Source organism: Cetorhinus maximus, chromosome 9 (genome assembly GCF_964194155.1).
Source record: "Cetorhinus maximus chromosome 9, sCetMax3.hap1.1, whole genome shotgun sequence".
Lineage (NCBI taxonomy): Eukaryota > Metazoa > Chordata > Chondrichthyes > Lamniformes > Cetorhinidae > Cetorhinus > Cetorhinus maximus.
In genome coordinates, this window is record NC_135887.1 from 67,570,385 (window position 1) to 67,595,215 (window position 24,831).

General features: G+C 45.0%; 1 protein-coding gene across 1 annotated transcript in view; it reads right to left on the bottom strand.

The window, feature by feature from the left end:
* Positions 1 to 4,385: 4,385 nt before the first annotated feature.
* The window catches only part of nup160 (nucleoporin 160), an 81,080-nt gene continuing 60,634 nt past the window's right edge, over positions 4,386 to 24,831 (bottom strand). Inside the window, exons 28-36 of the mRNA XM_078548820.1 lie at positions 22,197 to 22,357; positions 21,025 to 21,085; positions 19,216 to 19,326; positions 18,167 to 18,290; positions 16,921 to 17,022; positions 11,749 to 11,890; positions 10,721 to 10,846; positions 5,096 to 5,200; positions 4,386 to 4,915 (exon numbers count right to left, since the gene is read on the bottom strand). Of these exons, the coding sequence (XP_078404946.1) occupies positions 4,799 to 4,915; positions 5,096 to 5,200; positions 10,721 to 10,846; positions 11,749 to 11,890; positions 16,921 to 17,022; positions 18,167 to 18,290; positions 19,216 to 19,326; positions 21,025 to 21,085; positions 22,197 to 22,357 (1,049 nt within the window). The 3' untranslated portion in view covers positions 4,386 to 4,798. The remainder of the gene's footprint in view (positions 4,916 to 5,095; positions 5,201 to 10,720; positions 10,847 to 11,748; positions 11,891 to 16,920; positions 17,023 to 18,166; positions 18,291 to 19,215; positions 19,327 to 21,024; positions 21,086 to 22,196; positions 22,358 to 24,831) is intronic.

Here is a 24,831-nt window from a genome sequence, read left to right on the forward strand (position 1 = left end):
ATCACTAGAAAAAAAGGTACTTGGAAAACCAATGTGACTAAAGCTGACAAGTCCCCTGAATCTGATGGCCTGCATCCTAGGGTCTTAAAAGAATTGGCTGGCGCGATAGTTGGATGCATTGGTTGTAATCTTCAAAAATGTACTCGACTCTGGAATAATCCTAGTGGTTGGGGAGAGGCAGCAAGCAGGAAACTCTAGTCTAGTTAGCCTAATATCTGTCATTGGGAAAATGCTGGAATCCATTATTAAGGAGATAGTAGCAGGCCATTTAGAAAATCAGAATACAATCAGAGTCAATATGGTTTTCTGAAAGAAAAAAAAGTGTTCTTTGAGGATGTAACAAGCAGAGTGGATAAAGGGGAAATCAGTAAATGATGTGTGTTTGGATTTCCAAGACATTTAATAAGGTGCCACATAAAAGGTCACTGGACAAGTTGGAGTGATATATTAGCATGGATTAGAGGATTGGCTAACTAACAGGAAACAGTCAGGATAAATAGATCATTTCAGGTTGGCAAACTGTAACTAGTGGAGTGCTGCAGGGATCAGTGCTGGGGCCTCTATGATCTATGTTAATGACTTGGATGAAAGGACCAACTGTATTGTAGCCAAATTTGCTACTGATACAACGATAGGTAGGAAAGCAAGTTGTGAGGAGGATGCAAAGGGATACAGATGGGTTATGGGTGGGCAAAAAAATGGAGTAAAATGTGAGGTCCATTTTGGCAGAAAGAATAGAAAAGTGAAATATTATTTAAATGTAGAGACTACAGAATGTTGCAGTACATAGGGATCTAGGTGCCTTTGAGCCTGAATCACAAAAAGTTAGCATGCAGATAGGAGTAATTAACAAGGTCAATGGAATGTTGGCCTTTATTGCAAGGGAAATGGAGTATAAAAGTAGAGAAGTCTTGCTCCAACTGTACAGGACATTGATGAGACAACACCTAGAGTACTGTGTAGTTTTTATCTCCTAACTTAGAGGGATATACTTGCTGGGAAGTTCAGAGAAGTTCACTAGGCCGATTCCTGGGATGAAGGGAGTTGTCTTATGAGGAAAGGTTGAGCAGGTTGGTCTGATGCGCATTGGAGTTTAGAAGAATGAGAGGTGATCTTATTGAAACACAGAAGATTCTGAGGGGGCTTGGCAGGGTAGATGCTGAGAGGATGTTTTCCCTGTGGGGAATCTAGAACTGGGGGCACAATTTAAAAAATAAGGGGTCTCCCATTTAAGAAGGAGATGGGGAGGAATTTCTTCTGAGGGTTGTTAGTATTTGGAATTTTGTTCCACAGAGAGAAGTGACCAAGCAGTCATTGAATATATTCAAGGTGGAGTTAGACAGATTTTTGGAATTGAGGGTTGTGGAGGACAGGCAGGAAAGTGAGATAAGGCCAAGATCAGCCATGATCCTATCGAATGGAGGAGCCGGCTCGAGGGACTGAATGTCCGACTCCTGTTTCTATTTCTTATGTTCTTATAATAGTCAAGAGGCATTAAAGGCACAAATGAGGGTTTCAGCAGTTGGTAAACTGAAGGCAAGGATGTAGTCAGGCGATGTTAAAGATGGAAAAAGATGGTCTGAGTGCAAAAAAATGAGTAGCTCATCTCGGATCAAACGTGACACCAAGGTCGCAAACAGGCTTAATCTCACTTACCAGGGAGAGGAGATAGAGTCAGTAGTTAGTGAACGGTTTGGAGTGGGAATTGAAAACAATGGCTTCAGTCTTCCCAATATTGAAGTAAATTTCTGCTCATCCAGTACTGGATGTCCAATAAACAGTCTGAGAATTTAACAAGTGGAGGAATAGATTTGTTCAGAATTGAGGGATGGCATTTAATCTGCTGCAGCATATGAGGAGCAAGTCAAATTAGCTCATGACTCTTGTGTTGGAACGTTATTCTGTATCTAACCCTGTGCTGTACTTGCCCAGGGAGTTTTTTGATGGGACAGTGTAGAGGGAGCTTTACACTGTATCTAACCCTGTGCTGTACCTGTCCTGGGAGTGTTTGATGGGACAGTGTAGAGGGAGCTTTACTCTGTATTTGTTGCATAAGCATGCAGCTCATTGTGGAAAAAGATCAAACAGGCTGTGATTATGGAGACCTCGATGGTACGTGGTGATGTACAGGAGGCTGGTGTTTAGGCACTTGACCTTATTCCCACGCTTTTCATGTAGTCTTGTGGGTCCACTTTTGGTTGGTGTTGAAATAAAGTGTGGAATTTCGATTTGATAGAGAAACCCAAGTTAGTCTTGCTGCCACTCTGTGATTGAGACTAAAATCCAGGCAAGCTACTGTCAGCTGAATAATGTGGCACTGTGTCTTCAGATGATGAGTTATTGAGCACAAAAGGTCAGTGCAACAACACTTGACACTCGACATACTGTCGTGAATTTGAATCAAACCTTATCCTGGACTTGGCACTCCCCCACTTTATCTCAGCACCAACCAAATCAGATTCAATAGTAATTTTCAAAAGGGAACTGGATAAATACTTAAAAGAAAACCGCAACGATATGGAGATAGGAGTGGGACCAATTGTAAAGCTCCATTAAAGACACCACTCTGCTGCGTCATTCTCAGACAGCAAGCCCCCTCAAAACTCTCTCATTACATCATGCTGCACCAGCCTTGAGAATGTTTAATGTGTCCACTTTTCTTGTCGTTTTGACGGTGACACTGCCCAGCTCCTCAGTCCAGCTGCTAACTCAGCACAATGGATTGTTTTACTATAGGGAAGTTGGAGTGTTGGTGTGTACCTCCAACCTTCACAAAGCACTGAATTTGTGTTACTGTAATACATTCACTTTGGGCTGTATTTAGAAGACAGTTAAATTGCTATTGCAGTGTCAGAGGTTTCCTGATTCATTAACATTTCCAGGGACAGTACTGCTAAGTGTTTCAGAATTGGACTCGTAATAGTAGAGGAGCTGCAGTTCATGAATGATCAGTACCATTGCCTGGAGACTTTCCCCTCACCCTTCTGTGGCTCACTAACAGGCCTGAGATCACAGAAAGCTCCTCAGTGAAGTCTCAGCTATTTCAGACCAGGGGGACCTGGATTTTCATTTCATTGGACTGGGCACTACACCAAACCGAATAAAACAGAGCAAGTGATTTACTGTGTGTTAAAACAGTCAGCACCAGAACCTAATTTGGTGACTGAAAAGCTAATTAGTGTTATCTGACAAGGTTTTTCTGCTCCTGCAGCAGGAACACACACTAACAGTTATGGGCTGTTTCCCATAGCTGAAATTGTGAAGGTAGTTCCACCATAAGTGTAGGTATCTGGAGGCCATGAACTTTTACTGTTAACATCATGGCATGTGGAACACTGAGCTGACTTAGTTCATATACACTGCATAAAGATCAGATTGCAGGACACGAGGCAATGGTGCACTTAAGTCAGACTGTAATGCAAAGCTTTGCAGATCAGGGCTGCTATCAAGTGCAACAACTGCATTGTGTGGTCTCCCACAGCCTTCACATCATCATGTATACTATCTCATGAGCATCATGCCTTTTGATAATCTAAATGCCAGATGAGGGTCTTCGCTTATATGGATAGACAGGCAAAGCTGGGACTTCAGAGATTTGATAGAGGTATTCAAAATTATGAAAGGTCTGGACAAAGTAGAGAGCTAGAAACTGTTCCCATTGACGGAAGGGTTAAGTGCCAGAAATTGGCAAAAGAAGCAACAGTGACAAGAATGATATTTTGTGCGAGTGTTGTGGAGACACATTCAATTGTGGCTCATGGCTTTCAAAAGAGAATCGAATAAGTACCGGGAAAGGCTGGGGAGTGAGACTAGCCGAGTTGGTCTCGCAGAGAGCTACCACGAACGTGATGGACTGAATGGCTCCAGCCTCAAAAGGAGGCCATTCCATGATTTTAAAACTCATTCCCAGATACCAAGCCAACTGCTCCAAGCTTGCTACTGTTAAGAGAATATGTCTACCCAAATTTCCTGGGCCAGTGTACTCTTCTGGGCCGTATAAGTCCAACACCTGGCAGGGCTTGGTGCTGGACAGCAGTGATCAGACAGCCAGATACACAAAAGGTCAGCCCGAGTACTATTCTAAAGCTATTCCTAGGGCATGTCTGCTCTAGAGTTGTTGGGGTGGAGAGTCTCCACTATCAGGAATTCCTTGAGTGCAATGAGGGGAAACCTTGACAGAAAAGCTGGAAAAGGCCCTGACCACAGGCACAAATCCAAACCTGGAAATCCTGGCGTAGTGATGGGATAAAGACCTGATACAACACAATTGATCTCTATTCCCACTTTCCAATACCCAGCAATGGAAGAGAATCTCCCCTCAGCACACCCTCACCAGATCAAACAGCAAAGATATCTAATGAGAAACTGGAAATGAATAAACACAATTACAATTCCCTTATTTTATTAAACGTGATTGGAAAAAAAAATCTTCCAATAAATAAAAGCCTCAAAAAGGCAAATCTTTAGCATTCATGTACAGTAGAAAAAAGTCAAGTCAGCAGCCCAGAGCACAGCCTTGCTCTGGCAGCCTCCCCTTCCAAGAGATTCCCCCAGGTACAGAGACACACAGGAAGCTGGTTACAGAGGCAGCGGCAACTGGACTGGCTGACCAATCAGAACTTGAACATTATAAAAAACATGGTATGTATGACACGGGCACAATGAGTTTCCTTGCTTTGATTAAGAGTCTGTACAGGCACACAAGGTCATGTAGGAAAGGCAGCATGGGTCACTTGGACGTTGGCATCACGATCAGTCATTTTACCATGTCATCCAGCCCTGGGCTCTGAGGCAGCTCTCATAGACTAGCCGCATCTTCAAACTGCTGCTGCCTCCGATAGCTGTTCATGTCGGAAGTTGTTTGATCCACCTGCTGGTGATAATCTGCCAATCTGCTCCGGAGTTTTTCACAGAGCTGAGGAAATGACAGAGAGTCTGTTTTATACTTGAGTGCTTTCACGTGAGGGACATTATCAATGAGCAAGAACAAGTCAATGGTATGTACACTGAAGATTTGTTTGTCATCAGTTGGGGCTCTGTCAGTCAAATGAAAGGCCAATTATCCAAATCTGCTGGGAATCCTAGTTACACTCACCCTCATGTTATTCATGTTACTCTGGTTCTCTCCGAGTGCATGCAGTAACTGGTCGATGGCTGTGTAAGGAAGCCAAACAGGTGGAGCTGTGGCTGACAGCGACCTCTGCAACAAAGATTTCAGTACATTAAAATCTCCTCCCTAACTCCTGTGCAGCACCAAGTAATGATACATTGCAATGAGAGGTTTCAGAGGCACTGCTCCCAATGGCATATTCACTTTGGAAGAACATGGAGAGATTTCTAAGATAAATGCTTTATTATGGGGCTTCAAATGTTATCACTGACCAGGGGTTGCCATAATGCCCAGTTATCACTGACTGGGGCAGGGGTGTTACAGTGCCCAGTTCGCACTTACTGGAGTGGAGAGGGGGTTGGTGCGGAGATGCTTTGCCAATGTCCAGTTATCACTGGCCTGGTGGGTGGGGGTGTGGTGCTGTGTGTCAGTGTCCAGTTATCACTGAGCAGAGAGGGTGCCACATTGCAAGTCTCTACTCCTTGGATTGTCAGTTATTTTACTTCAGTTTGTAAACTTTTCTGTGGGGTTGGTTTAGGGAAGTATGCACAGAAAATACAATCTAGATATCAGGGATGGAGGAGAGGGGGAATGAGGGTGAAGCACAAATGAGCACCTACAAATACAGTAAGAGAGTGATGAAAGGAAGAAAAGATAGCAGGAGAGAAAAAGTTAGGGGAGCTGCTGAAAGAAGGGAGGAGCCAGTGAAAAAGGGAAGAACAGGCTGAGTTTAGATTTCTATTATTTGGTCCTGGGATATGAGCATTATTGAATGACAGGGCATCACTCGCTCAATAGTGTACAGACATGTTATATATAGAAAGCACCAATAAGCCTCAGGAGTGTTCACAGCAACATCACTGTAGCCACTTGTACTAACTTTATAGAAAGCCCCTTACACATACATAATCAACCTCCATTCTGTAATCAAGGAAGTAAAGCACAAATTAAAAAATACACACACAGTTATTACCTTTTATCCCTGAAATGCACAGAATGGTTTAAATTCCCTTACACAGCCTGTGCAAACCTGAGTTGAGAAAAAAGCCCAATGACTGTGTCTTGCACTCAATTTTTTTTATTTATAAATTATAAATGTAATTTTCAAATTCTGGATATCCAATTAACTACATGAATGGCTATCATACAGCACACAACAGTCCAGGTTATGCTCCAGTTCTGGGGTGTTCCTTGAATCCATAACCTTGTGACTTAGAGACCGGTGTGCTACTACTGAGCTGGAGGAGCACAACAGAGCATCCTCATCCCTGGTTTAAGCACAAAACTAGTTCACATCTCAAGGGTAATCAACAAAGTGAAAATATTTTCAACCAATGCACCAGGAAAACAAACAGTCCCAGTACAGATCTGCAGGAAGCCAGACTCTGATGCACACAAGCTCTGAACTCCCTCCCCAGACAGTTTCTTCTCGCGTCTGAGTGTCAGTTTTAGATACCTGATGCACTTAACATTAATCCTAAGACAGGTTCATTTGTTAAGCATCCTTCACGTTCTTCAATCTTGACTTTTGTCTCTTGGAGGGTTTATACATTGTTCATTTATATTCTCTCTTTCTACTTTCTATTTGTTTCTGTCGCAAAGCATAGTTTGCTCAGAGTAGTGACCATCACATTTGGACCGTACATCCAGATAATGGCACCTCCAACGACACTACGACAGCAGGGAAGGAGCAGGGAGTGTGTGTGTGTACCCGAGCCTGGCTCTCTAGAGAAGTGCATTCAGCCAGCTTGTTGCCAGGCAAAGGTGGAGTTAGTTGTTGTACTCATTTCATAGCTGCTCTTGGAGATGTGATATCGTCTCATACTCAACTTGTGGGTACAGGATACCACCTGAAGTATATCTGGCTGGGGCATAGGGCATAACTGGATTATTCTTTCTCTACTGCAGACTTAGCTTGCAGTACGACAACATCCCTCAATTCTAAGGGGAGGGATAGGAGGGGCTGCAGTTCCTTCGAGAAGCCTTGCTCCTTGACCCAATGACTTTGATAAACAGGCTCTTAATGGGTTCACTTTTTCTATCCAAAAGGCAGACTATGCTGTTGTTCCATTAAAGTGGAGAGGGTAGCCAATGATGCGCTGGAAAAGTGCATTTGGATCCAGAGAAGTTTCATCTTCAGTGGATTGGTTTCTTCCTTTGTGCCGTCTGATTCTCAGCTAAGATTAGAGAAGCTCTGGATATTTCCAGGTGTCTCCTGCTTATAGTTCTGAAGATCTGTAGAGGGGTGATTACTTTACCAAGCCATTGCTTCAAGCACCAGTCTCCGCTGAACTATCAGATCTCCAAAAAGCACATCCAGCTCCTGGCACTGTGTGAGCATTACCTGGCTACTGAATCCCAGGGCAGAGTAATTGTTACAGATCCAGCCAGTGCATAGTTTCCTCCAAATGAAAGGTGTGGCTATGGGTACCCGCATGGGCCCCACTTATCTATGTCTCTTTATGGGGTACAATTCTCTTTTCAGTACATAGATGACTGCATCAGTGCCAATTCATGTCCTCTTCCGGATCTGGAAAAATTTTGCTTCCAATTTCCACCCCTCTCGCCTTCACGTGGTCCACCTCCAACACTTCCTTCCCTTCCTTGACCTCTCTATCTCCATTTCTAGGGATAGATTGTCTATTAATATTCATTACAAGCCCACCGACTCCCACAGCTACCTCAACTACAGCTCCTCACACCCTGCTTCCTGTAAGGAATCCATCCCATTCTCTCAGTTCCCTCACCTCCGTCGTATCTGTTCCAATGATGCCACTTTCCAAAACGGTGCTTCTGACATGTCTTCCTTCTTTCTTAATCGAGAATTCCCCTGCACTGTGGTTGACAGGGCCCTCAACCGTGTCCAACCCATTTCCCACGCCTCTGCCCTCGCCCCTTCCCCTCCCTCCCAGAACTATGATTGGGTCCCCCTTGTCCTCATTTTATACCCCACCAGCCTCCGCATTCAAAAAGATCATCCTCCGCTATTTCCACCAACTCCAGCATGATGCCACCACCAAACACATCCTCCCATCACCTCCCCTGTCAGCATTCCACGGGACCGTTCCCTCCGGGACACCCTGGTCCACTCCTCCATCACCCCCAACACCTCATCCCCCTCCCATGCAATCGCAGAAAGTGCAACACTTGCCCCTTTACCTCTTCCCTCCTCACCGTCCAAGGGCCCAAACACTCCTTTCAGGGGAGGCGGCGGCAAAGTGGTATTGTCACTGACCACTGTTCCAGAGACCCAGGGTAAGGTTCTAGGGACCTGGCTTTGAATCCCACCAAGGCACATGATGAAATTTGAATTCAATAAAAATCAGGAATTAAGAGTCTGATCACGACTATGAAACCATTGCCGATTGTTGTAAAAACCCATCTGGTTCACCAATGTTCTTTAGGGAAGGAAAATCTGCCGTCTTTACCTGGTCTGGCCTTCATGTGACTCCAGACCCACAGCAGTGCAGTTGACTCTTAAATGCCCTCTGAACAAGAACAATTAAGGATGGGCAATAAATGCTGGCCTAGTTATGATTAAAAAAATGGGGAGACTAAACGCAGACTGGGTGACTGCTTTGCGGAACACCTTCGATCAGTACGCAAGCATAACCCAGACCTCCCTGTCGCTTGCCATTTCAACACACCATCCTGCTCTCAGGCCCACATGTCCGTCCTTGGTCTGCTGCAATGTTCCAGTGAAGCTCAATGCAAACTGGAGGAACAGCACCTCATCTTCAGATTAGGCACCTTACAGCCTTCCGGACTTAACGTTGAGTTCAACAACTTAAGACCATGAACTCTCTCCTCCACCTTTAGCCCCTTAATTTAATTTTTATTTATTTTTATCCCCCCAACCCACACAGGGCCATCCATCACTTGTTCTTGATTTACTTTCACACAATTGTTGTTAGGCCGTGAAATATACACTCTGCCCATTTGTACCCAGCAACAACCTTTCCCTCATTTCTTTCAGTCCTTCCTGTTAGATGATTATCCAATCATCTTCTTTCCGTTCTGTCAAATAGTCTGTCCCCCTCAAACATTCACTGGCTCTCTTCAGATATTTATCTTTATATTCCAGCATTTCTTGTTTCTTTTTTAATTTTGAGGCTTAAAATTCTTCAGGCTATTTGTCAAAGGCTTGCAGTTTTTTTAAAACAGTTATTTCCCCTAAACAATTGTGTGAAAGCAAAACATAAGAACAAGTGAAGGATGGCCCTGTGTGGGTTGGGAGGGTGGGGGGAGGAAAGGAAAAAAAAAATTAAATTAAGGGGCTAAAGATGGAGGAGAGAGTTCATGGTCTGAAGTTGTTGAACTCAATGTTAAGTCCAGAAGGCTCTAAGGTGCCTAATCAGAAAATGAGGTGCTGTTTCAATCTGTGAAATGGCTTGTTCTGCTATTAACATATTCTGCTCTTAACTTTATGCCACCATCAGCACCTTTAGTCTTTAACATTACCATTAACACTCCCTTTGGCTTGTGTCCATGACATCTTTGTCAATCTCTCCTGAGTTCCCACTCATCCCCAACCTTCTATTTTGCTCCACCCTCTCTTAAGCAGTATAAAATCCACACAGTTCTACTTCTCTTTAGCTCTGAAGAGTCATACGGACTCTAAACATTAATTTTGTTTCTGTCTCCACAGATGCTGCCAGACCTGCTGAGCTTTTCCAGCACTCTCCATTTTTATTATAGTTCCCCCTCATTGGCCTCCATCATAAGCTGCATCATAGGAAGGGGAGCTAACCGTTTAAAAAAAACTAAAAGCCTTTGACAAATAGCCTGAAGAATTTTTAGCCTCAAGATTAAAAAAGAAACAAGAAATGTTGGAATATAAAGATAAATATCTGAAGAGAGCCAATGAATGTTTGAGGGGGACAGACTATTTGACAGAACGGAAAGATGATGTTGAATAATTGTCCAACAGGAAGGACTGAAAGAAATGAGGGAAAGGTTGTTGCTGGGTAGAGTGTATACTTCACGGCCTAACAACAATTGTTCGAAATAGTTGTGAACAGGTGAAGAACAATGAATGGGATATAACAGGTTGCTCAATCAGGATATAATAGGGCACTGGAAAGACACAAAGGGAATAAAACGGCTACAAATGGAAGAAACTGTTGTGGAAAATGGATAGAAGGGGAGGGCAGTTTTAGGAGTGAATGTCAGAGTAGGAAGCTGCAGAATGCTATGTGAGTTATAGTGATCTGGAATGGACTACCTAATGGGGTACTGGAAGCAGATTCAAGAGTAACCTTCAAATGGGAATTCCCTGAAAACTTGAAAAGGAAAAAAATTGTAGGGATATAAGGAAAGAGCTAGGGAATGGGAATGGGAATAATTGGACAGCTCTTTGGAAGAGCCACCACAGGCAAGATGGGCTGAATGGCCCCCTTCTGTACTGTCTGATTCTATGATTAAAGGGCAAACCGTTTCAGAAGGTTGCAATGGGTTTACCTCTAGTCGTGTCGAATAAACAATCCCAGGATTGCCAGGAAAATGCTCTATCTATATATATTTACAATACTCAGTGTCCACCCTAGAACCCTGAAGAGGAACTCACTGGAGCTGCTACCTGACCAGTGCTGTAGCTGTGTCCATCCTTACCTCAATGCCAAAATACTGATGTCCTTTTCCCATTAACGCATCAATGTACTCCAGCACCAGATCCACTGCTTCCTCCAGAAGGTCATAATTCAGGTACAGCCTCAGGAGCCCAGCCACATCCACTTTCTGTTAAAGGATAAAGCAGTTCAGTCTGCAAGTTCCTCCTACACACACACGCACACAGAGTGAGGGGTGAACAAGCTGCTCCTCCTTATAGTTTGCCCATTGCCATTATCTCCTGAGTATTATAACAGTTTCCAACTACAATGCAAGAGAAACAGGGCATCTTCTCTGTCCCAGGATTGGTAGTGTGCAAGCTTCTTCATACAGGTGGGGTGTTGATCACTCAGTCCAGTACTCCAAGGGGTTACACCCCCACACTCCTTCTCCCCCGCCCCCACACCACTCATCCAGTCCCAAATCTGGTGGTATATCACCGCTTTCTGCTAAGTGCATAATGATAATCCCTCAGACTACACGTTTCAGAACCATATTCACACACATGATTCTCAAACACCACACCAGGTCCAGGAACCTGGCTGCCAAAAATGCCAATGGGCTCACTCAGAAAATCCCAGCTTTCCCTGTTACAATTAACCCCACAAATCAATAATTGATCCTGTTTATCCTGATACAGGCTTTGAGAAGCGAGATATAACAGGACAACACCACAGTATATGAAGGGGGATATTCTCAAGTCACAGTATACTTACCCAGTGTCTGATAACACCTTAATTCAGACACTCTTTTGAATCCAGGTAAATCCACATTCGCTATTACACCAGATAATCTTCTGCTTGCAGACATTTCACACATACAATTAATTTGGTATCCTGCTCATAATCCTGGAATTAACAGGTCAGCTGTACATGGAAATATTTTCACCACTGCACTTTCTTAACTTGAATAGGCAGCTTTAACATTATGACTAGGGTTAAATAATCCACACCCTCCCTCACCAGAGAGAATAATTTGCATTTATACCATTTGGGACTTCCTTGAAGTGAAAAAATAAGTGTCACCCTTGCCTTATAGCTGTTAATAAGCCAGTTAGGAAGTGGCACTCCATGCGACAGCAGTTTATTAATAACACAGCGATGATACTGGGAACTTTGAGACTGGTAGCGATCAAGGTAGGAAGACAGCAACCTCCAGGCTTCATCTGTGGCACTGAGCAGGGATAGAACAGACAGTTAAGAGGATTTAGTGAGACATTCTCCTTTACACAAGGACAAAAAGCTTGGGAACACTTCAACTAGGTGAGGAATTAGCCAGTCTTACAATGGCCTTCCTTACCAGCCCAACTCAGATGCTACACCACTAGGCTCACATTTACACATTAAAACTGAGGCTCCACATAACTAAGGTGGCTGTTGAAGATCCTGCAGAATTATTAAAGAGCAAGGAATTCTCCAAGACTTGGGAACAACCCTCCCTCACCTACTGGTACTTGTGTTGCCTATTTAACAGTCACTGCACTCCAGAAACTCTCAAGTTGTGTATGAAAATTAAAGTGAGATGCTTTAAGTGAAGCATGTATTACACTCGAGATACCATTAACAGTTGGATTGAACTGGCTGACTGGACTGGGCTTTCTTGGACCATCTTTAGATATGCAAACTTATTGATGGGTCAGCCATTAACTATTACAGGAAGAGAAAAGCTGATTGAACAAAACCATACAAAGTAAGCAAAGAAAGGTCAACACCCTACCCAGTAGCTTCCTCTCTGTGGAAACTGAATGCTAAGCACACAAATAAAAAGGCTATAATTCAGAGCGTGTAAACTGTCAGTTCCTTCTCCATACCTGCAGTTCATTTCAACTGGAGACTAACTACATGGACACTGAAAGCACACCCGTCTCTGCAGGACCAAGAAGATGCTGGCATGAAGATGCAGACCACTCAAAGAATGCAAAGAGCATGACACAGCAGGCACTCAATCTCCTTGGTTAAGCATCATCATTATGATGGGAGCACAAACAGTTTGAGTGGATTAGGATGATCCTTTACAGAAAAGCTGAAACACAAGCTCACCAAGAGATTTGTCAAAGACAGTGACACATGGTAATAGATTCTTCCATGTGGTAGCTCCACAGATACTCTCAACTGCAACCCAAGAGATTCCCAGGATACAGGCGTAATAATCTTTAACTCGCCCATTAGAAATTCCTGGCCTATCGCAAATATCCTCGTGTTCGGTCACAGCTAGTCACTCCTGTAAGTAGTCCGAGTGTCTAGCTTTAAGGAGATTGTCCACAATGCCCAGTATCTAATGTCTATGCTTAAGCAAGAGGTGGAACTGTTTGAGCCCCTTCCGATTGGGTCTTCATCAATCTATTGGCTAGAAGCGCGTTGGGAAGATATGGTTTAATGTGAATCATAAAGCTGCCCGAATTTAAACGACAAGCAAACACAGTCAAAGCAAATCGCCCTTCCATTACACAAGCACACACTGCCCTTGAGAAGTCAGCAAACATGCTCTCCTGCCCATTTTACAGGTTCACTTCCAGTGGGAGGTCTATAGCTTTAACCGCTACCCAACTCAGGGGCTCACCACCTCTCCTAGAAGTATATTCACAGCAGAAGCTTCACTCTGGGTTTATATAAATGGAATTATCCTCACTATGAAAGGCGTTCCTGTTTTGTTAGGCTATCAAAGATAGGACCATAAAATACTTCATTTAACTTCAGCCTCTGCGAGCTGCTTAGTTGTGTGCAGTGGAACCCTGTGAGGCACGTACAAGCAATTAGAAAACAACTAGCTCAGCAGCCTCCACGAAGCAAACTCAAGATTCACCACTCATTAAACTCATTAGAAAAGTCACACCAGTTTTCCTTGGAAACGGGAGAGAACAAACATTGTCCCAGCGAAGCTAGCACAACAAGGAAAACCTAGAAAGATTGAAGTTTCCTGGGTACCTGGCCCTGACACATGGCCCTGTCTGTAACTTTGTTTTTATTCATTCACGGGATGTGGACTTCGCTGGCTGGGCCAGCATTTATTGCCCATCCCTAATTGCCCTTGAGAAGGTGGTGGCGAGCCGCCTTCTTGAACCGCTGCAGTCCACGTGGTGTAGGTACACCCACAGTGCTGTTAGGAAGGGGAGTTCCGGGATTTTGACCCAGCGACTGTGAAAAAACGGCGATGTATTTCCAAGTCAGGATGGTATGTGGCTTGGAGGGGAACTTCCAGGTGGTGGTGTTCCCATGTGTCTCCTGCCCTTATCCCTTAGGTGGTAGCGGTCATGGGTTTGGAAGGTGCTGTCTAAGGAGCTGTAGTGGAAGTGCACCTTGTGTATGGTGCACTGTGCATCATTGTTAGAGGGAGGAAATGCTGAAGGTGGGGGATGGAGTGCCAATCAAACAGGTTGTTTTATCATAAAACCGTAGAAATGTTACAGCACAGAAAGGCCATTCAGCCCATCATGTCTGTGCCAGCTGAAAAGAAAAACTAACTGACCATTCTAATCCCACCTTCCAGCCTTGCAGGTTACAGCACTTCAGGTGCAGATCCAGGAACCTTTTAACTAAGTTGAGGGTTTCTGCCTCAGCCACCAATCCAGGCAGTGAATTCCAGACACCTACCACCTTCTGGTTGAAAAAGTTTTGCTCAATATCCCCTCTAATCCTTCTATCATCACCTTAAACCTGTGTCTCCGCTCAGCCAAGGGAAACAAGTCTTCCCTGTCTACTCTATCTAGGCCCCTCATAATTCTGTACACCTCAATCAAGTCATCCCACAGCCTCCTCTGTTCTAAGGAAAACAACCCCAGCCTATCCAATCTTTCCTCATAGTTGCAATTTTACAATCCTAGCAACATTCTTCTAAATTTCCTCCGTATTCTGACCTGAGCAATTATATTCTTCCTAAAATGTGATGACCAGAACAGTGTGCAAAACTTCAGCTGTGGCCCAACAGCACTGTGGGTGTACCTACACCACAGGGACTGCAGCAGTTCAAGAAGGCAGCTCACCACCACCTTCTCAAGGGCAATTAGGGATGGGCAATAAATGCTGGTCTAGCCAGCGATGCCCACATTCCATAAACAAATTTTTAAAAACCAGCGTTTTATACAGTTCCAGCATTACATCCCTGCTTTTGTATTCAATAACTTGTCCAATAAATGAAAACATTCCATATGCCTTTTTTCACACCTTATCCACCTGTCCTGCTACCTTCAGGGGCCTATGGACATGCATGCCAAGGTCTCTCGCTTCCTCTGCCCCTCTCATTTTCCTCCCGTTTATTGAGTATTCCCTTGCTTTGTTTGCCCTCCCAAAATGCATCACCTCACACTTTTCTGGATTGACTTCCATTTCCCACCCACTTTTCTGCCCACTCAACCAAATCATTGATGTAATTCTGGAGTCTACAGCTATTCTCTTCATTAAACTACACGGCCAATTTTTGTGTCGTGTGCAAATTTCTCAATCATGCCACCCATATCTAAGTCCGAATCATTAATATATAAACAGCAAGAGTCCCAACACTGTGGAACGCAAACTGGAAACCGCTTTCCACTCACAAAAACATCAGTCAATCATTATAAAAACAGAATTACCTGGAAAAACTCAGCAGGTCTGGCAGCATCGGTGGAAAAGAAAAGAGTCGACGTTTCGAGTCCTCACGACCCTTCAACAGCACCTCATCTTCCGACTAGGCACTTTACAGCCTTCCAGGCTGAATATTGAATTCAACAACTTTAGATCTTAAACTCCCTCCCCCCATCCCCGCCCTGTTTCTTCCCCCTCCCTTTTGCTTTTTTCAATAATTTATATAGATTTTTCTTTTCCCACCTATTTCCATTATTTTAAAATCTACAACTAATTCCTTGTCAGTCTTTCCACCCCAACTAGAGCTGTACCTTGAGTGTCCTGCCATCCATTCTTAATTAGTACATTTTCTTAGATAATATCACCACCTTCAACACCTCTTTGATCCTTTTGTCTCTGACATCTTTTGATTATCTGCTCCTATCACTGCTTGCTTGTCCCTACAACCACCCGCCCCCCTCAACTTCTCTTTCCCCCGGCCACCTTAAACCAGCTTATATTTCACCTCTCTCCTAACTATACTCAGTTCTGTTGAAGGGTTGTGAGGACTCGAAACGTCGACTCTTTTCTTCTCCACCGATGCTGCCAGACCTGCTGAGGTTTTCCAGGTAATTCTGTTTTTGTTTTGGATTTCCAGCATCCGCAGTAGTTTTTTGTTTTTAGTCAATCATTATCCTTTGTTTCCTATCACTGAGCCAAGTTTGGATCCAACCCACCACATTCCCCTGTATTACATGGGCTTTTACTTTTCTGACCAGTCTGCCACGTGGGACCTTGTCAAAACTCTTACTAAAATCCATGTAGACCACACCCACTGCTCTTCCCTCATCAGTCCTCCTTGTTACTTCCTCAAAAAATTCAGTTAGGTTATTAAGACACAATTTTCCCTTAACAAAACCTCGCTGACTATCTCTGATTAATCCATACCTTCCTAAGTGATGGTTTATTCTGGCTCTGGATGGTGTCAAGCTACGAGTGTTGTTGGAGCTGCACTCATCCATGCAAGTGGGGAGTATTCCATCACACTCCTCACTTGTGCCTTGTAGATGGTGGACAAGCTTTGGGGAGTCAGGAGGTGAGTTACTGGCCACAGGCAGCTATCTACCCCTGGTAAGAATTGAAGAAATTCTCCATTTTTCCACGCCTGGAGTGTTCAGAGCGTATCTTGTGTCAAGAAACATATCTAACCGACCAGCTGCCCACAGCCACCCCTCACTGCATCCTTCGCTGAACTGGCAGTATGACATTAGGAGCTTTCCCTCTGGAGTCAGGAATTGCCTTATTCACAAAGTGTAGGTCTAAACACTAATTGTCCTGTCCCAGTATCAATCTGCACTCCACCAGGAGCCGTACCTAATTCAAGGAGTGAATCTCAACCACAGTCTGATTCTCAGGCTGTGTGCCAAACACAAACCATCCCGGCCCTGGCCCCACCCCGGACCCGCCGCCCTGGCCCTGCCCACCCCCAGGACCCGCCGCCCCGGCCCTCCCAGCCCCGGCACCCCCCCGGGACCCGCCGCCCCGGCACCCCCCCGGGACCCGCCGCCCCGGCACCCCCCCCGGGACCCGCCGCCCCGGCCACCCCCCCGGGACCCGCCGCCCCGGCCACCCCCCTCGGACCTGCCGCCCTATTAAGAGTTATACCTGGATTCCTTTGTTGTGACAATAGAAGGTATCTGATTGGTTTTCAGCCAGTCCCAGGCAGCAGACTGCGCAGCCTCACCAACAAATTGCAACTTGATGCACCTGAAACAGACGGAGGACATGGTACATTGATTAACATTTACAGTCCATTCTAGATCACATTACACTGGTCAACAATTACAGTCCATTCCAGAAATACATGAAAGGAAGGTTCTAATAGGTTCAACACTGCTGAGGGAGACAACGAATGATCAGAGAAAGTGTCTGAGACAGACATCACTTGAAGTATTGAAATGGAGCTCAATTCTGCCAAAATTAATTCAGCACTTTCCAAAATTACATTAAATGGTTGAAATAACTAGTACAACTGAACTAAATCTGCCACTACAAACTGATACAACCAAAACTGGAAACCTAACCAATTATCCGAGAATATTTAAAAATCTTACCCAGTGGAAGATTAAAAAAGCTGAACAACATCGGCAAACATATCCAAGTCACTGCCTTATTCCACACCCTGTCTCCCTGCTCTGTGCTAATGGACTCTCACGGCCTTATCCACCCTCCACACCCTGTCTCCCTGCTCTGTGCTAATGGACTCTCACTGCCTTATCCACCCTCCGCACCCTGTCTCCCTGCTCTGTGCTAATGGACTCTCACTGCCTTATCCACCCTCCACACCCTGTCTCCCTGCTCTGTGCTAATGGACTTTCACGGCCTTATCCACCCTCCACACCCTGTCTCCCTGCTCTGTGCTAATGGACTTTCACGGCCTTATCCACCCTCCACACCCTGTCTCCCTGCTCTGTGCTAATGGACTCTCACTGCCTTATCCACCCTCCACACCCTGTCTCCCTACTCTGTGCTAATGGACTCTCATTGCCTCCAAAGGTTTAGTAAGCTTTGGCCTTTGAGAAAGCCCACACTTTCAGCGCTGATCACCTGCTCTTGAAAACTACAAACTCAGTTCTCCTATCCAGTGAGCACCATCCTACAACAAATCAGAGAGCGAGCAGCTCTCATCGACTAAGTGTTGGTCAGCATACCAGTCTTTCACATATACCACAGGGAGAGCCACCTAGCCAGCAGAACATGCCAACCAGTAGCCCCCAATCCATCCAGGGAGTGGAATATCCATTTCAAGACTTGGTGCACCACCTCTTTACATAATGTGCTTTGAGTTCTGCAAGGGTGAAAGGAGATGAGATAAACTGCATGTTATACTTACAAGCAATCCCAGACTTACTTGAAGGAGAGTCCTTCGAAGATGGGGGTCAATGAGAGTTTGAAGGTTTGACACAAGGAGACAGCAGCATCAAAGAGTCCCACTTGAACAAGTAAGGCCACCATCTCTTCTGCAGAGGCACTCCCTGCAGTAGAAATGAGACTTAAAGATGGAGCAAGCAACCACAATATACAGCTTCATTCTCAACATTTAAACAAGGCTACAACAACAAACACTACAGATTTACCAACTCAGCACTGTGTGGGCTCTGGGAACATAGTGGTTACATTGCTGGGCTAATAATCTAGAGAATTGCAAGTTCAAATCTCACATCAGTTTGCCAATTTGAATTAAGATTCTGAAAACAGTCAGTGTGACCCTAAGAATCCAACCAGTTCAGAGATGCCCACTAGGGAAGGAAACCTGCCCTTCTTATCCAGTCGATTCTATACATGATTCCAATCTTATCTCAATTGCTAACTCCAAAAATGTGTTCATAAAAGGCCTAGCAAGCCACTCAGTTGTACAGAGCAACTAGGGGTGGCCAATAACTGCTGGCCTTGGCAGTGATAGCCAAACCCTTGCAACAAATCTTTTAAACCCTCACTGTGGACTGTGAGCTTGTGATGTGACACAGGCCAGGATAGTCCCACATTCCACGTCAGACCAGTAAACTGATCTCAACCAGAGACTGCTAATAAGGTCTTGATCCCTTAGATTTAGAGTGCTAGGGGCCTGCGATGGGATTAAGTGAGGCAAGAATTGGGATTGGGCTTATTACACATCAAATGAACTTTGTACCGGAACACTAGGTCCTAACTGAGTGGATGGGAAGTCACTGAAAAGGCCTTTACTGTTGACAGTCACACACTCCAGTATTCATGTTCCACTATCCATAAGAGAATAACTGAAACAGCAAATCACACGAGCATGTTTGTAAATGCACAATTTTCTACTCAACAATTAATCAGAGTCTTCACATAGAAAAATGAACACCAACAAGTCACACTTGGGGGGGGGGGGGGGGTGGAAATCATTCACTTTTTCTGTAAGTTGCTTCTGGTTCTCACCTGCTATCGCTGCAGAGGCTGGGTCATGCTTTGCAAGCAGTAATCGTGTACGGGCCAACACAAACTCCTTCTCCAAATCCTTCAGTTCCACTATATCAATCTGTCGGCAGACTGCAATAACACATTAAACAGTGACATGGGCAACTCCACACAACTGGTTTGCTCCCAAAGTCTGTCTCTCACCGCCCCCACCACACTGTCCCCATCAAGACCCCCTCTACCCCCCTGACCCATGACTGTGAAGCTACTGGATAGAAGTAAACACCCATCTGGTTCAATAATGTCCTTTAGGGAAGGAAATCTGCCATCCTTACTCTGTCTAGCCTTCATGTGACTCAGACCCACAGCAATGTGGTTGACTCTTAACTGCCCTTTGAAATGGCCTAGTAAGCCTCTCAGTTGTATCAAACCACTACGGTAAAATTAAATAAAAATAAAACTAGACAGATCACCTAGCAACGAACCAGGCACTCGAAACTTCAAAGACACACCCTCCAGTCGACCCTGAAAAGTTCTCCTTACTAACATCTTATGACTTGTGCCAAAATTGGGAGATCTCCCACAGACTTGTCAAGCAACAGCCTGACATAGTCATACTCACGGAACCATACCTTGCAGACAATGTCCCAGACGTCATCACCGGGTGTGTCCTGTCCCACCAGCAGGACAGACACAGCAAAAGTGGTGGCACAGTGGTATACAGTCAGGAGGAAGTTGCCCTGGGAAACCTCAACATTGATTCTGGACCCCATGAAGTCTCATGGCATCAGGTCAAACACGGACAAAGAAAGCTCTTACTGACCCTCCCTCCCCACTGACCGTCCCTCCCCACTCAGCTGATGAATCAGTGCTCCTCCAATTGGAAAAAGTGCCGAGTGGCAAAGGCACAGAATGTATTCTGGGTGGGGGACTTCAATGCATTCAACAACACCTGGTCAGTGCTGACTAGAGATTGAGGGGAGCTGGAAGCAGTAAAATATCTCTGTCCCTGTTGGCAACAATTCAAACTACACCCACTCGTCAGATGGTTCCACAGAAATCCAGCTATGTAACCTGTTCTGAAGAAGTCACATTCAACTCCAAACATTCTCTTCCTCTCAACACAGATGCTGAGTATCTCCAACACTTTGTTTTTCCTTACAGCTATGTAACCTGTTTCTCTGACCCCACATGTTCTGCTTGTGTACTTGTATGTTTAAACTGCACTTCGTTCTGGTTAAACCACCAAACCCAACAGATTAGAAAAGGGCTCCATCTGATTGGCAACTTTAGCTCCTGAATTCACTAATGATGGAGCGAGCGACCTTTTAAAATACTGATTCCAGCAGAATTCGGAGTAAGGAACCATCTAATGGGAGAGGTAAAAATAAAACATGGAGGCAGAAAACTCAATGTGACATTAATTTAGCACTAACAGTGCTCCCAGAATTTGGGTATCTCACTGAATTTAAGAGTAACTCCGAGAGAGCTTTCATTAACACTGCAAGCTGATGAGGCTCCCAGGCAGTCAGAGGTATGGAGGGAGCTGTTTTCAACAGAGGGCAATGTGAACAGGTCAGAGTGGGCATCAGCATCCCTCGAATGGTCAGGAAGTAATCATAATGAAATGGGATCAAAGGGCAAGATGAGAATTGGAGTTACCTTAGTGTCATTCACGGACACAGGGCATCAGCACAGCAACATACAACATTTTCTACAAGGCGTCAATCTTCTGTCAGATGCATCACAGATACTTTACATAAACTCAACCAGCTTCCTTTGATTTGCAACCTCAAGTAGTGAGTGATGAAACAAAATAACATTACTTACTTTGTGTGACAGTGTGCTCGCCATCATGGTTCCTCTTTGGCGATGCCCCAGGACGCTCAAACTGTTATAGCAGAAGAAAAGTTTAAACAGGACCCAGCATCACAGGAAAAAGACAACAACCAGCCTGTCCGAGTGTTAAACATCATACTCTTTAATTCTTCCCAACAAAACCTCATTACCAGGGACAGCATTGTAAATAAGTCTGTCAACTCATCAGACCAGAAATGTGGGGTCTATCAGCTCCACCAAACTATGTCTCTATGAGTAAAAACAAAAGTCCCACATGTTTTTTTCAAACAGAAATCTCAGTTGATCCTGGTATAATCACTGATTTTGATATATACAAGTCTCTGTTCCTGCAACCACTTTATAACTACACCATTTAGTTTATTTTGCCTCTCTTCATTCTTTCTACCAACATGTATCATTTGACATTTGTGTTAAGTTTTATCTACCATATATCTGCTTATTTGACTGGTTTGTCTATGCCCTCCTTTTACAATTCTCTTCATTGTTTAAGTTTGCTACATTTATGAGCTTTGTGTCATGTGCAAACTGAAATGATGCCCTTTATACTCAAGTCCAGGTCATTAATATACATCAAAAAGAGTAGCCCAAACATCCATGTGGCAAACATCACTGCACATTTCCCTCCAGTTCACCAGCAGTCTCTGATTTCGGTCTCTTAGCCAATTTGATATCCATGCTGTCACTGCCCCTTTAATCCCATGGGCTTCAACTTATCTCAAGTTTATCACGTGGTAATTTGTCAAATGTGTTTTGAAAGTCTATATACACACCAACCACAATTCCCTCATCACCCCTCGCCAGTGCTATACCCGGGAACTCAATAATGCACTGAGAGCTTTCTTTCAAGTTACCAACACACTCTCCAGCATTAGGATGAAGGTGACTGCAACCCACTCACACAAAGTTAGTCTTCCTTCGTCCAGACTGAAGACAAGTCCTCCCAATTCAACACTGAGCTTGCATAGACCCACAAACAACCTGTCACTGTGTCCTCACATCTCCCCAGTTCACCCAGCGCCAAGTACTCCAGCTGTCAGCACTTCAGGTGCAACTGCAGTTTGTAAACACATGCTCTCACTAGCTGATAGTGAAACTCTGTCCATCATCTCACAAGGAGTGGGTGTTCAAATGTGCTCTCATACCATAGCTCCTGCTGCAGGCCGTACAATCCAGGCGTACTCCGGTCGGATTTGTCGCAGACAGTTTATCCCCACGAGGTAACAGTTAACTTGTTTCTGGAGCCCATCTAGAGAGCGGACTTCTCGCCCAAGACGCATTCCATATTCGAACATCACTGTCCCAGCTAGGAGGAGAGCAAGAAAAGATACCCAATAGGTAAAGCATTCATAGGTCACTTCTGCCAGCCGCCGGCTCCTCGGGGCCGCCCAGCTCCCACCCCCCCCCGGCTCTTCAGGGCCCCCCCACCCCCTCCACCAGCTCCTCGGGGCCACCCAGCCCCCTCCCCCAACCGGCTCCTCAGATGTTTCCACTAGTGAGGGAATCTCAAACTAGGGAACATAGTTACAGAATAAGGGGACATTCATTTAAAACTGAATGCGAAGGAATTTCTTCTCTCAGAGAGTAGTGAATGTCTAGAATTCTCTAACCCAGAGAGTTGTGGAATCTAGATCACTGAAAGTATTTAAAGAGGTACATGGATTTTTGAAATATTGGGGAGTTGAGGGTTATGAGGAGCTGGCATGAAAGAGGAGTTAAAGCCTGGGGCAGATCAGCCATGATCTTATAGAATGGCAGGGCAGCCTTGAGGGGCCGAAAGGCCTATTCCTGCTTCTATTTCTTATGTTCTTATGAGAGGATATAGGGTTGGAAACGTAGCTCAGGATCAAATAGGATGTGAAGGTCATGAATGATCTTGTTCAGCCTCAGACAGTGGCCAGGGAGAGAGAGATGGAATCAGTGCCTGGAGAACGGAGTCTGTGATGGGGGCCAAAGGGAATGGCTCAAGTTTTCTCGATTTTTACAATGGTGGAAACTGTAGCGCATTCAGAACTGCTTGTTGGACAAACAATCTGAACAGAGAAGCAGTGGAGGAGCTCAGAGGGGTGCTGATAAGTTAGATGTCATTCAGCATATATAAGAAACCTCACCCCACGTCTGTGGATGATATTGCCAAGGATAAGGAACAGTGGGACAAGGATATTTCTTGAGGTATTCCAGAGGCAATAGTGTGAGGGTGGGAAGAGAAGCCATTACTGGAGATGCTCTAGCTAGCAGAGAGTGGAACTGAGCAAGGACAGCCACACCTTAAAGGAAAGAAAGTTAGCAGTTCTAAAAGAGGGGGCACCTGTTTACAATGCCAGCTAGCAAGATGGTCAGCAGTTTAGAGATAATGGGCTCAAAGGAGCTGGTGATGGCTCTGAAGGATGAGATGAGCCAGATAGGGCACGAGGAGAGAAACTGGAGACATATGTTTGCTCCGGCTTGGACACGGGAGTAGAAGATGAGGATTTTAAAGGCCAGACAACAGGAATGGAAGTGCGAGGGAGGAAAAGATGCCATGTGTCGCTGAAGAGACCAAAATGGGACTGGTGATAGGGGGGACACTGCCACCATGACGGTTTGGGCAGGGCAGTGGTAAGGGACAAGGTGTCAGCAACACCTAAGTCAAGTTTCAGTCAAAGCCTCAATGTCAATGCAATCAGTGGCAATACAATTTGAATGAGCACAGGAAAATATGAAGGGGGCTGTGATTATCGAGTTTAAAGGGGCAGTGACGGATCAGGTAAGAATTCAGGATGGAGGTTGGTGAGGTTAGTCTCCAGAGGGCATATCAGGCAGCAAGGTCAGCAAGAAAGGATGGAATAGTTGGGGTTGTTGTCCACAATGAGCGCCTTGATGGGCTGAGAGAGGGTCAGCTGTGAGCTTATTCAAGGTGGGATTCAAGCTTGGGTGAACAGGGAGGCAGAGGAGCAATGAGGGGTTGGGGTAAGGAATAGGAGGTGGAGACAAAAGTATCTGAGAGGGAGTAAATGGCTTGGCTGAGCAACAGGGAGAGGAAGGAGGAGGGTTGAGAAAAAAGAAGAGCCAAAAATAATAGGTTAATGTCAAAACTGGTAGCCAAAATTTGCAGATGACAGAACAGAGGAAATTCAGGTTATAGAGGCATGTCTGGGATAAGAGACAGACCCTGAAGTACAGGGATGCAAGGTATGAAGCAGTCCACTACTGGAGCCTGAGGCCATATGGTACTTACAGGCAGAGTGGAGTCAGCCTGGGCAAAGGGAATGAAGGACAGGCAGGTGGCCCAGCACATTATTGCAGTGTGTGGGAAATTTCCACAATGTAGGCTTATGTGTGGGAAAGGCAGACTGCAACCAGTTAATGTACTGGCAGTGACAGGGTGAACACCTCAACATCTGTGATGTAAAGTACTTCATAGCATGGGAATGGCTGACTGCTTGTCCCATGTTAGGCTATAACAAATTGATGTTTCAGGTTAAATAGTGGACTGTCTGATAAACTGTTACCAAACTCGTCCTCTGGAGATCCCCAGCATCACAGATGCCAGTCTTCAGCCAATTCGATTCACTCTACGGGATATCAAGAAACAGCTGATGGCACTGGATACTGCAAAGGCTATGGGCCCTGGCAAGTTCCAGTAATAGTACTGGAGACTCATGCTCCAAAACTTGCCGCACCCCTAGCCAAGCTGTTCCAGTACAGCTACAACACTGGCATCTACCCGGCTATGTGGAAAATTGCCCGGGTATGTAGGACAAATGACAAATCCAACCCGGCCAACTACAGCCCCCATCA